Genomic DNA, 14296 nt, shown 5'->3' on the forward strand with positions numbered 1-14296 from the left:
AGCGGCAGTTGTGTACGTGTCATACATGTCAAGCGGCAGTTGTGTGCGTGTCATACATGTCAAGCGGCAGTTATGTGCGTGTCATACATGTCAAGCGGCAGTTGTGTACGTGTCATACATGTCAAGCGGCAGTTGTGTGCGTGTCATACATGTCAAGCGGCAGTTGTGTGCGTGTCATACATGTCAAGCAACAGTTGTGTGCGTGTCATACATGTCAAGCAACAGTAGTGTGTGTGTCTCTAACATGTCAAGCAACAGTAGTGTGTGTGTCTCTAACATGTCAAGCAACAGTAGTGTGTGTGTCTCTAACATGTCAAGCAACAGTAGTGTGTGTGTGTCTCTAACATGTCAAGCAACAGTAGTGTGTGTGTCATACATGTCAAGCAGCAATAGTGTGTGTGTCTCTAACATGTCAAGCAACAGTAGTGTGTGTGTCTCTAACATGTCAAGCAACAGTAGTGTGTGTGTCATACATGTCAAGCAGCAATAGTGTGTGTGTCTCTAACATGTCAAGCAACAGTGCATCACACACCATAAACATCTTTGAAGGAGTGCTGAGAAGTAAGATCATGAATCACACAGAAACACAACATGTACATAACGCTAGACAACACGGGTTCAGAACAGGGCGCTTCTGTCTCTCACAGTTGCTGGATCACTATGACATGGCCCTAACTACCATGGAAAACAAGCACAACGTTGATGTAATGAACACAAATTTCGCAAAAGCTTTCGACGAATGTCACCATGGTCACGGGGCCACGTAGCCTGGTGGATAGCGCGCAGGACTCGTAATTCTGTGGCGCGGGTACGATTCCCGCACGAGGCAGAAACAAATGGGCAAAGTTTCTTTCACCCTGAATGCCCCTGTTACCTAGCAGTAAATAGGTACCTGGGTGTTAGTCAGCTGTCACGGGCTGCTTCCTGGGGGTGGAGGCCTGGTCGAGGACCGGGCCGCGGGGACACTAAAGCCCCGAAATCAACTCAAGATAATCTCAAGATGGTGTTATATTGCACACAAAATGCGCTCCAGAGGAATTAAGGGAAAAACAGGAAGATGGATCTTTATTTTCCTAACAGAATCCAAAGTGTAAGAATCAGCAAAGTTAAATCCGTAATATCCACGGTGAAAAGCTCAGTCCCCGAGGGCACTGTGTTTGCTCCAGGACTCTTTCTGATTCTCATATCGGACATGAACAAGGACACAAACTATAGCTTATCGTCATTTGTAGATGACACTATAGGGTTTTTATGTGAGTAGGCAACATACAGGACACAGCAAACCTCCAATCCGATGCAGATTAGGTCTTTCAATAAGCAACAGATAACAATATGATGTATAATGGGGATAATCTCCAGCTCCTGCGCTATGGGAAAAACGAAAATATGAAAAATGAAACCACCATATAAAACGCGGTTAAATCACACTATAGAACGAAAAAGCAATGTAAACGATCTAGGAGTAATTAATGTCGGAAGACCTGACTTTTAAAAATCACAATGAAGTAGCTGTTTCGACTGTAAAAAAAGACACGTTGGATAACAAGAATTTTTCAAACAAGAGATGCCGTACCAGCGAGGATACTTTTCAAGACACCAGTGCTCTCTAGGGTGGAATGTTGATGCACAGTTGCCGCTCCACTGAAAGCTGGAGAAATTGCTCACCAGGAGAGCGTGCAAAGGACCCTTACTGCTGGACTCCTTTAAAACGTCTAAACTTCTAGTAATACTGAGACTGATTAAAATGTTTAAATCTGTATTCTCTGGAGCGCAGGAGAGAGAGATACATACAAATTTAAACTTGAAAAATATTAGAGGCAATGGCTCCAAATCTGCACACGGAAATAACACCACATGAGATCAGAAGGCATGGCAGGATGTGCAAAACAACCCCATTGAAAAGCACAGGTGCCATATGCAGGCGATGAGTCACAATAACGTGGCTAAAGTATGTTGACCAGACCACACACCAGAAGTCGAAACCGAAACGTCGTCGTCCCTTCACCTTCTAGTGTTGTGGTTTGGTTAACATAGTTGCCATGGGCACGCCGAGTGACCAACCCGTCATCGTAACAGAACGTCGCATTTAGACGTATACTCTTACCTAAGGCCCGTCGTCGTAATAGAAAATGGTCGCGGCTCGCGAAATTTACATTCTGTCCCGATTTTTGTTTTGGGTTCTCTGGTAGAGTAGGATAGGGCGCTTTAGCACGACAGTTTCTTGGCGTTGGGAAACCTTGGGAGGACGGGCTGGTGAGAAGACTTTGTCAACATCAAAGGCCCCAAGCCTTTTCAACACTCCCGCAACATAAAAAGCCTAACATACCAGCCACTCACGGTGTTCAAGAGAGAACTCTATAAACAGTCCCCCAAAGGATACCTGATCAACTAGGCTGTGATTCATACATCAGGCTACGAGTAACCGCGTCCTGGTTGGTGGTCTGGTTGACCAGACCACCAACCTGCTCAACGACCGGGCCGCGGAGACGTTGATCCTCGGAATCACTGCAAGGCGAGATACGGTATGTGTGTATCTTACATATCAAGCGACAGCTGCTTCCCTGTTTCTTATACGTGTCGAGCAGCAGTTGTGTGCGTGTGTCACACGTGTCGAGCAGCAGTTGTGTGCGTGTGTCACACGTGTCGAGCAGTAGTTGTGTGCGTGTGTCACACGTGTCGAGCAGCAGTTGCGTGCGTGTGTCACACATGTCGAGCAGCAGTTGCGTGCGTGTGTCACACATGTCGAGCAGCAGTTGCGAGCACGTGTCCGACAGTCGTACAGCAGACGCGCCTCGACGCTGACCACAAGTTGCAGCAGTTTGATGATGTTGGTCTTGCTTCTCCGGGACCGATCTGGTCTGTAGGTCTCCGCCTCCACCGGGGATCGAACCCGGAACCTCAGGACTACGAATCCGAAGCGCTGTCCACTCGGCTGTCAGGCGCCGCCCTTGGTCTGTGTTGAGGCTCACGCTCTTGTTAACACAGGCTCTTGTTAACCCACGCTCTTGTTAACCCACGCTCTTGTTAACCCACGCTCTTGTTAACCCACGCTCTTGTTAACCCACGCTCTTGTTAACTCACGCTCTTGTTAACTCAGGCTCTTGTTAACTCACGCTCTTGTTAACTCAGGCTCTTGTTAACTCACGCTCTTGTTAACTCAGGCTCTCGTCAGTTCATGCTCCCCTCAACTTATGGCTCTTCAACTTACATTACCCCTAACCGGTTCCGGGTTCGATCCCCGGCGGAGGCTGAAACAAATGGGCAGCGTTTCTTTCACCCTGATGTCCCTGTTCTCCTAGCAGTAAATAGGTACCTGGGAGTTAGACAGCTGCTACGGGCTGCTTCCTGGGGTGTGTGTGTGTAACAAATAAGGAGGCCTGGTCGAGGACCGGGCCGCGGGGACGCTAAGCCCCGAAATCATCTCAAGATAACCCCCATTAGTACACAGTATCTTCATCTGAACTATCGTCCAGCGCACTGTGCTATCAACGATAGCACTCTGGCTATCTTCTAACTCGTAGCAAGATATCAGTCTGACGCGAACGCGGGTGTTCTCATTTTACTGAAGAATAATAATATCTAATAATCTAATTTTCTTTTAAGTATTAAGTATAAATGGGTATAAATGGACATCTTCAAGAGGAAACTAGATAGTTTCCTCCAAGGAGTGCCGGACCAACCGGGCTGTGGTGGATATATGGGGCCTGCGGACCGCTCCAAGCAACAGCCTGGTGGACCAAACACTCACAAAGCCTTGAGATGGCCCAGTGCCGCACTCAAAAAGCCTTGGGATGGCACAGTGCCGCACTCAAAAAGCCTTGGGATGGCACAGTGCCGCACTCAAAAAGCCTTGGGATGGCACAGTGCCGCACTCAAAAAGCCTTGGGATGGCACAGTGCCGCACTCAAAAAGCCTTGGTATGGCACAGTGCCGCACTCACAAAGCCTTGGGATGGCACAGTGCCGCACTCAAAAAGCCTTGAGATGGCACAGTGCCGCACTCAAAAAACCTTGAGATGGCACAGTGCCGCACTCAAAAAACCTTGGGATGGCACAGTGCCGCACTCAAAAAACCTTGAGATGGCACAGTGCCTCACCCACAAAGCCTTGAGATGGCACAGTGCCGTAACAAAGACAGGAAATAGTGAAGCATTCTCCCATATGACTCCGCTGGGGCGTCAACGCTTACGGTGCCAGCGTATGGCAACGCTCGCATCCCCTCAGTGATGATAACACTGGCACTCCGTCAACGCTGTCAACATTGACATGACATCTACGCTTCTTACATTGACACAATGTTATTACTCTCACCACTGTCACAACGTCAACATCAACGCTACCAAGCCTGACACACCATCAACGCTACCAAGTCTGACACACCATCAACGCTGCCAAGCCTGACACACCATCAACGCTGCCAAGTCTGACACACCATCAACGCTGCCAAGTCTGACACACCATCAACGCTACCAAGTCTGACACACCATCAACGCTGCCAAGCCTGACACACCATCAACGCTACCAAGTCTGACACACCATCAACGCTGCCAAGCCTGACACACCATCAACGCTGTGAAGCCTGACACACCATCAACGCTGCCAAGCCTGACACACCATCAACGCTGCCAAGTCTGACACACCATCAACGCTATGAAGCCTGACACACCATCAACGCTGCCAAGCCTGACACACCATCAACGCTATGAAGCCTGACACACCATCAACGCTGCCAAGCCTGACACACCATCAACGCTGCCAAGTCTGACACACCATCAACGCTATGAAGCCTGACACACCATCAACGCTGCCAAGTCTGACACACTATCAACGCTGCCAAGCCTGACACACCATCAACGCTGCCAAGCCTGACACACCATCAACGCTGCCAAGCCTGACACACTATCAACGCTGCCAAGCCTGACACACCATCAACGCTGCCAAGCCTGTCACACCATCAACGCTGCCAAGCCTGACACACCATCAACGCCTCCAACACTGGTACACCATCAACGCCTCTAGCACTAATACACCATCAACGCCTCCAACACTAATACACCATCAACGCCTCCAACACTAATACACCATCAACGCCTCCAACACTAACACACCATCAATGCCTCCAACACTAATACACCATCAACGCTTCTAGCACTTGGTGTGTATGATGGTGTATTAATACACCATCAACGCCTCCAACACTATAATACACCATCAACGCCTCATAAGTAATAGCATTGTCCCATCACGTAACTACCATTGATATTCGACAGTTGTTTAACGCTGCATAGTTCGAAAAAGCATTTAAAGATTTACTAAACTCATTTGGCTATTAATCTCCATAGGTCTGATCAAAATCTAAAATATAGTTTTAATTAGGCCTATGGAGATTAATAGCCGAATTGTTATTTCTATTTCGAAAATTAAAAGAAAAATTATCGGTGAAGAAAATCATATATAAACATAGTAGTCAAGCAAATATGAATTGTGATATTTTTAATATATATAAAATGTTTATGGAAGTACCGACATTTCTTAGTGTTTTATGTTCAGCGATATTTTTATCAATTTTTTTTTAAGAGCGATTGATAAATCGTTTTTATCGATTTTATTTAAATAAATCGCGATTGAATCGTTTTTTCTGAACGATTGATCAGAATTGCAATTTAGCGCGTGCAATATATTGAACTTCGACGTATCGCGGAGCGCGGCGCTCTCTCCCTCCTCCCTCCCCTCGCTGCCCGAAACATTGTGGTAACTCACTGGCCGAGTGCAGTCGCTGATAATTTGATCGGCCCGGAGATGAGTCAGGCCAAGCGACGGATTACTCAGATTTGTATGGGGGCGCATATTTTGTTAACTGATAATTGGATAATCGCCGCTGATATTACCCCTTTTGGCAAAGGGGGGGAGAGAATATATCTGCCGGCGGATATATTCTTCTCTGGCAGTTTAACTATATAAATATTTGTATTTAACTTTATTACAGGTGATGGTTATTGCCCTAAAAAAATTTGACTTTTGGAAAAATTATGTTATCTAATTTAGTTTTAAGTATTTTAAAATATTAAGTTTAATTTTCATTCAGATATTTATTCACGTGTTTCGAATTAATAACCTATATATTTAAACAAGCGTATTAAATTTAATAATATATATATATATATATATATATATATATATATATATATATATATATATATATATATATATATATATATATATATATATATATATATTACCGTTTAAGCAATGAAGCTCTTCACATAAATCACATGTTTTATAGTTATCGTGTAAAATAAACACACGCAAACATAGGAAAAACAACATGACATAAACAAGTGGTGTCATAACAGCTGATCACGTCAACCAGTCCGCTACTCATGTTGGTAACACGTTATGAAATACGGGAAAGACAAAAAAATTATCTGAAAATACGGGAAAAGACGACAGAAAATAAGGGGGAAAAAAATACGCAATAAAGGAATGACTCTCAGTAGCTGGGATAACGGGATTGAGAGCAGGGACGACATAGATAATCCCGGATAACTCCCACTAAACAATGGCAGGGACGGACAAATACCGTAATAGGGAGGAAAGTGAGAAGGGGTGATAAAAGAACAGATCAATAAGAAAAACGCGAATGCTTAGGTGGAAGGCGGCTTATTTGATCAACGTGTCAACACATTCATCAAACTTCACAACTGACTGGAATGTACAATTTTATTTTTTTTAGCGTCAGATATAGCAAGGAGTAAATAGAGGTCATCTACCATACACGCATACACGCACTCGTACGCCAAAAAATGCGTATAACACACTTAACATGTAGACACGAATGTATGCGCCTACAGCTGTATACATATTACTGGTGGATACAGTACATGAATAACCATCTAGACGGGACAGTGTTGAGTAATTTGAATTATTACCTGTTTTTTTTTAATTAAGCCAAAATAACACATACGACCAATAAACTAATTAATTCCACCAATTCTGGTTCCACCTAAAAAAAATATCAAATAAAAAAATAAAAACGCGGAGAGAAAAACTGAAAGTGTATCACATTGCTGCAGTAGCATCCGTTGAAGGGCATTGACAGCACTAACAGCGCACAACCACCTCCAGCAGCACAACCACCTCCAGCAGCGGCATCAGGTTCAACCCCACTAGCACCTCCAGCGGCAGGATCACCACCACTACCAGGACCACCAGGATACAAGCCTCAAGCATCACCACCACCAACACGAGCGGCGATCAGCAGCAGCAGCAGCAGCAGCAACAGCGGGAAGATCAGCGGCATAGACCGCAGCTGCCGCAGCGGTTGCCACAACGCGACAGCGGTAGCAACGTGTTACGGAAAACTTTGCAATCCGAATCGATAGTTTGGACCATCTTATAATATAATTCAGTCACAGGCTAACGGGGACTTGTGTGATCGCGAGGAGAGAGAGAGAGAGAGAGAGAGAGAGAGAGAGAGAGAGAGAGAGAGAGAGAGAGAGAGAGAGAGAGAGAGAGAGAGAGAGAGTCCTATCGCCAGTAGTACACACAATGCTTACGTCATCATCTTCGTCGCTGAAAAAAGTAACATAAAGTAGCCCAGTTTTGTAACAGTTGTAGCGGTAAGTATTAATGAAGGTTTCAGAACACCAGCACCTCCCCTTCAGGTATCACCAACCTGTTCATTAGTGTAGTTCTGGTACAGATTATTTCCAAGTTTTTTTCGAAGTTGCAACCTCACTGCTTCTCATGTTCCATACATACTATTACGTGGGTTTTTGTGATCTATGATATATAAAGTACTCACATATTGGAGCTACACACACACACACACACACACACACACACACACACACACACACACACACACACACACACACACACACACACACACACACACATACACACACACACATACAGCGTAAGATCAAACCAGCTTCCACGAGAATTCGATCCACACTAAACTTTGCGCCTGGAAAATAATAATTCAGAAATGAACCCGCAATTTGGGTCTAATAATTTTGTGTTGAGTCTGAGTACAAGTGTTAAGCAGCACTTAAGGTGGGGTTTCAGCATACGGCCGAGCAGCAACGTTCGTCACGATGATTGGTGGGTAGAGTGTCGCTAACGGCCACGATTGTCGTCGGGAGCCCCGGCTGTTACTCCATTTTTAATTTAGAATCAGTAGCCACCTTTGGTGTACCGACGCTGTTCTGAAATCCTCCATACGCCCTAGGTCACTACATGTCAATTTATTTATGATTTTTTTATTTTCAGTCTGGCGTAGGGTGAAGAGGGGTAAAGGTATATCACAGTTACGCAATATTGTTAATATTTAATCTATTTTGCCTGAGACTGTTAAAAATGAAGGTTTGGGTTCGCTGTATTGTCATGGTTAGGGAGTTAATAGTCCCGAGTCAGGGGGGAAAATTATATGTCTGTAAATTTACTCCCCTAACCTCAAATTTGTGTCTTACCAGCCTCTTCCCACAGTTTGGACAGGAGTGGTGGGTGGACCACCAGTCTTGTTATGCTAGTTATGGCCCTTGTAGGGAAGGGGGGTCACAACTCGTAAATGGCCCTTACAAGAGATGGACCACTACTCATGACCCTTGCAAGAGATGGACCACTATTTATGGCCCTTGCAAGAGATGGACCACTATTTATGGCCCTTATTGGAGGTGGACCATCCCTTGTTAGTCATTATGTCATGATTCTTTTGCAGAACATGGATTATTCCTGCCATAGCCCTTGCTAGATGTAGTTCACCCCTGCCATAGCCCTTGCTAGATGTAGTTCACCCCTGCCATAGCCCTTGCTAGATGTAGTTCACCCCTGCCATAGCCCTTGCTAGATGTAGTTCACCCCTGCCATAGCCCTTGCTAGATGTAGTTCACCCCTGCCATAGCCCTTGCTAGATGTAGTTCACCCCTGCCATAGCCCTTGCTAGATGTAGTTCACCCCTGCCATAGCCCTTGCTAGATGTAGTTCACCCCTGCCATAGCCCTTGCTAGATGTAGTTCACCCCTGCCATAGCCCTTGCTAGGTGTGGACTAGCAGAGACAAAGCACATTAATATAAAACCGAAAAATATAGAGATCCCCACCAGAGGTAAAGTACCCGCCGAACCAATCATTCCATAACTCTGGCAGGCAACGTACCACTCTACTCACGTCTATAAGCTACGAACTATTAGCGTCTTAGTTGAAACAAGGGTTTGCGTGTGCTCTCGCGTGCGCTCTAACGCTAGGGGTTGCGTGTGCTCTCGCGTACGCTCTGCCGCTAGGGGCATCGTTTGCTAGGAGGGGGGTCTCTCTCTCTCTCTCTAGACATATAGTCCCTTTCAACCCTACTTAACTCACCATCTCCCAAAACATCACTTACGATCAAGCTAATAGATTGATAGAGGTTGTGATTCCTTGATAACCACGAAAGCTATATTAAGACTTAATTTAACTAGTTAACACGCAAGTTGTGTTACATTCGATTTGGTTAATATTATTATCTTATATTGATTTTGTTTTTGTTACATATTATTATGTATTGATTTGCATTTGAATGTTCATGAAAGCAAGATTGACGATACCCTAATTCTAAATGAATTTCTCTTAGTGTAAATGTTAGTCGTTGTAAATGATTAATATTTACTGTTGTCGTATCGTAAATATGGTAATATTTACTGTTATCGTAGAATCGAAGACTGTTTTTCAATCGGTCTACGATTCAGTTGTAGACTGTTCAGCTTGCTAATCAATAAACAAGATGCGCTTGTTTATTGATTAGCTTCAAACACAGAGTACTTAGCATAAGCAACTGATGAACTGCATGATACGTTTTTGACAACAACATTTTTCTACTTTGAGGAAAAACTTTTATTGTATGTCCATTTAATTTCCAATAAAATTTCCCGGGACTTGAGTTATCTATCTAATGGAGATGAGCAACTATGCAGAGCCCCGTCGCTCTGTGTCTCCTGCACAGTGCCACAGCAACTGTGGCACCAGTTACACGGACGCATGAACGACATGATCACTTATCACAGTAGAGTATATTCTCTTTTCACGAAAATAATTGCTATCGTTGATAACGTCTGTGGTACAGCTTTCTGCTTCTATTGGTGATTCTAGTTCCTCTTGACTGTGTTAGTTACACTCCCAGCATACCACTTCTCCACGGCACTACCTCTGACTGTGTCAGCTCTACTCCCAGCATACCTCGGCTCCATGACTCTACATACACGAGAGGTCTTCATATACTGCTTCTTCCGGTACATGACAATGCGAATCAAGAGTATTAAAAGTATCCCCGTCAAGTTTACACTCCCTATACGTCAACTTTTAACTTTTATACCAGGAATCCCCTGCTATCCGATCATGGCAACCGACGATTTTGTATTTTTTTTTTATTTTTTTTTTTTGAGATTGATCGACATGTGTTCGTTGCTGGGGGTGTCGATCGTGGCAGGCGACGGGGTTAAGTTTGGCCAGATCGTCTCCCCCTCTCGACATTTAACGCTCGTTTGAGCAGTGAGGCGACTGAGACGAGGTAACCCGCTGCTGTGAGTTCCTAAGAGTGTTCATTATAAACTACCCAAACATAAGGGATGTTTAGAATTAGGTACGTTTAGGTGGTGACGAAAGTTATCGGGGCACTTTGAAGATTACGCAACGGAAATAGGGTTAAGACAACATGCATTTCGTAACGTGACAACTGATATATATATATATATATATATATATATATATATATATATATATATATATATATATATATATATATATATATATATATATATATATATATATATATTTTATATATAACGAAACACGACGGAATGCTGGAACCCAATATTCGTGACACACATCCTCGTCAGCGTGGTCACACTGACCCCCTCGGCCGCCGTCGGCGCCTTCCCTCGCTCCCCCGACAGAAGAACACGCTGGCAGGCGGTGTCCCCGAGGCTCCTGGCCACCCACCTGCCACCAGCACGCACCCAACGCGCGCGGAAATTTCGATGCGGAGTGTTAGGTGGGAAGGGTGAGGCCAGGGGTGGATGAGGGTGATGCCTGGGGTGGATGAGGGTGATGCCAGGGGTGGATGAGGGTGTTGTGTTGCAGAGGCATTGATCTCCCAAGACTTGTGTCACTTAACCCAAGTGGCTAAATAAGTGGTCACTGTTGTTTTGCTATGAACACGCCGGGGTTGGTACTAACGCTTGCACTTAAGCAAGACATCAACGCAAATCTTGCTTCAAACTTTGGTAATGACAACGTGGGGAAATAAATAATATTTTCATACTATCACGTTCCTTAGGATGAAGATAGTAGAGAACTTGTTTATACATAGTGTCATAGAGGGACGGTATAGTGTGGGTGTGGTGGGCGTCCTCCACGTGCCCGGCTCGGGACTAGGGTAGTGCCACCAGTGCCACGGTCAGCCTGGCACTGCCGTGACCCTCCACGTACCTGTTGCCAGAACTGAGCCAGGAGGAAGATTCGTTCCTTCTTGAAGAGCCAATCCATGGATTGGAAATTGTGTAGGGCTGCCATGTCCTTGCCGGGGGTGTCGCCCCCCGCGCCGCCTTGGGCGTCAGGCCCTGGCGCCGCCATGCTGCCCAGGAGAGGGTGAGGAGCCACGGTGAAACCGCCCAATCCGCCCGCACCCACCCACCCGCCGCCCACCTCCGGGGCTGAACTCCCCTCAGACGCTGCCACCTTCACGACTGTTTGGCGCTGCGTAGCAGCAGAAGCAGCAGCAGTAGTCACAGCAGTTATCAGCGGGCGTGCTGCATGTCGTACACAGTTGTCACTTAAGTGTTGTCACAGGGGGGGGGGGGGGGGGGGGGGGGGATAGAGTAGTGATGGTCACCTGGGGGTGCCAACACACGGGGCACCACGTCACACTAGTACAGGCCGCCCGACACACACACACTGCACGCGCGTCTGGCACACACACACTGTGGCACAGCGGCGACACACGGCGTTGTGTGCGCTGCGAGAGGGTCTCTCTCAGACTGGAGTCGACTTGTTGGTTCGCGCTCGCTAACGCCGCTAGTCCATAGTCGCCCGCTGCTGCCCCCTGGCGGCCAGGGCAGGGGGCGGAGCCTGGCACCTCGCCGCCCACCATTGGTGCAGAGGGCGGCGGCGGGGCGGGCCGCCCGGCCACCTCCTCACCACACTCATTTATTGCCGCCCATGTATCACACCGCACACACTCTCTTCCTCTCAGCCGCCCACACCACACACACACACACACCCGCCGCTGCCGCCGCCACCACCGCTGCTCGCTGCCTAATACCGAACGCCACATGCCTTCCAAACACACACACACACACACACACACACACACACACACACACACACACACACACACACACACACACACACACACACACACACGCACGCACATCCCATATACAAGTTCTACGAACATGTGGATGACATCCTGGACAATATCCTATCTCTCCAGATTCTGTCATCCGTCACTATACACTCTCCGTCATCCGTCAACATGGGATTCTTACTTTACACGTTCCCGTGTCCATGTCCACGCTAACTCTACATGTTCCCGTGTAGCTAACTCTACATATTCCTGCGTCGCTAACTCTACATCTATCTGTGTCGCTAACTCTACATGTTCCTGTGTCACTAACTCTACAGGTTCCTGCGTTACTAACTCTACATGTTCCCGTGTTGCAAACTCTACATGTTCCCGCGTCACTAACTCTACATGTTCCCGCGTCGCTAACTCTACATGTTCCCGCGTCGCTAACTCTACATGTTCCCGCGTCGCTAACTCTACATGTTCCCGCGTCACTAACTCTACATGTTCCCGTGTTGCTAACTCTACATGTTCCTGCGTTACTAACTCTACATGTTCCCGTGTTGCAAACTCTACATGTTCCCGCGTCACTAACTCTACATGTTCCCGCGTCGCTAACTCTACATGTTCCCGCGTCACTAACTCTACATGTTCCCGTGTTGCTAACTCTGCATGTTCCCGCGTCACTAACTCTACATGTTCCCGCGTCACTAACTCTACATGTTCCCGCGTCACTAACTCTACATGTTCCCGCGTCACTAACTCTACATGTTCCCGTGTCGCAAACTCTACATGTTCCCGCGTTATTAACTCTACATGTTCCCGCGTCGCTAACTCTACATGTTCCCGTGTCGCTAACTCTACATGTTCCCGTGTCGCTAACTCTACATGTTCCCGTATCACTAACTCTACATGTTCCCGTGTCGCTAACTCTACATGTTCCCGTGTCGCTAACTCTACATGTTCCTGTGTCGCTAACTCTACATGTTCCCGTGTCGCTAACTCTACATGTTCCCGTGTCGCTAACTCTACATGTTCCCGTGTCGCTAACTCTACATGTTCCCGTGTCGCTAACTCTACATGTTCCCGCGTTACTAACTCTACATGTTCCCGCGTCACTAACTCTACATGTTCCTGTGTCACTAACTCTACATGTTCCCGCGTCGCTAACTCTACATGTTCCCGTGTCACTAACTCTACATGTTCCCGCGTCGCTAACTCTACATGTTCCCGCGTCGCTAACTCTACATGTTCCTGTGTCGCTAACTCTACATGTTCCCGCGTCACTAACTCTACATCTACCCGTGTCGCTAACTCTACGCACTGTGAACTACTGGCGCCTATGAACTCTACTTTGACGATATATTCTACAAGCCGTCTTCTTTATCCTTATATATCCTTCCTTATCCTCGTTCTGTATCGTCGTATTTACTCCTTATCTTTATATCCTTCCTTTTCCTTATTTCCTCCTTGCTTCTGAATATGCTTCCTAATATTCTTATATCCCCTCGCTTCCTAATATCCTTATATCCACTCTCTTCCTAATATCCTTATATCCACTCTCTTCCTAATATCCTTATATCCCCTCGTTTCCTAATTTCATTATATCCTCTTGCTTCCTAATTTCCTTATATCCCTTCGCTCCCTTACATCCTTATAACCCCTCCCTTCCTAATATGCTTCCTATTATCCTCCCTCGCTTCCTAATATCGTTATCCCCTCGCGTCCTAATATACTTCCTAATATCCTTATATCACCTCGCTTCCTCCTTATCTCTATTTTCCCTTCGCAAGCTTCCACAGCGCATCTTACACATCTCTGTTTTCCATCTCTGGTATATCAAGGTTTCCCTTATCTCTCTCCCTCTCCTCTCTACTGCCGCCAATTTTCCCTATCTCTTCCACAGCGAGTCTTCCTTATACGTACATCTTCCTCCCTACCACTGACCGTCTTCCTGAACCTTATATTCTCCCTCTTTC

The 14296-nt window shown here is 46.2% G+C and overlaps 1 protein-coding gene and 1 long non-coding RNA gene across 14 annotated transcripts in view; one reads left to right on the forward strand and one right to left on the reverse strand.

Annotated features, from left to right (window-relative positions):
• Positions 1-12307, reverse strand: part of LOC123772554 (homeobox protein, cut) — a 589385-nt gene extending 577078 nt beyond the window's left edge. For 4 of the 13 annotated variants that reach the window (XM_069325902.1, XM_069325901.1, XM_069325905.1 and 1 more), the window contains exon 1: positions 11462-12305. In XM_069325902.1, the coding sequence (XP_069182003.1) occupies positions 11462-11605 (144 nt within the window). In that variant the 5' untranslated portion in view covers positions 11606-12305. Of the gene's footprint in view, positions 1-11461 lie in introns of all 13 variants that reach the window. The other 9 variants (XM_069325906.1, XM_069325910.1, XM_069325904.1 and 6 more) reach the window with 7 other exon arrangements.
• Positions 1-14296, forward strand: part of LOC138365532 (uncharacterized) — a 565144-nt gene that overhangs the window by 368589 nt on the left and 182259 nt on the right. The gene's annotated exons all lie outside the window — the stretch shown is intronic.

Source organism: Procambarus clarkii, chromosome 17 (assembly GCF_040958095.1).
Source record: "Procambarus clarkii isolate CNS0578487 chromosome 17, FALCON_Pclarkii_2.0, whole genome shotgun sequence".
NCBI lineage: Eukaryota > Metazoa > Arthropoda > Malacostraca > Decapoda > Cambaridae > Procambarus > Procambarus clarkii.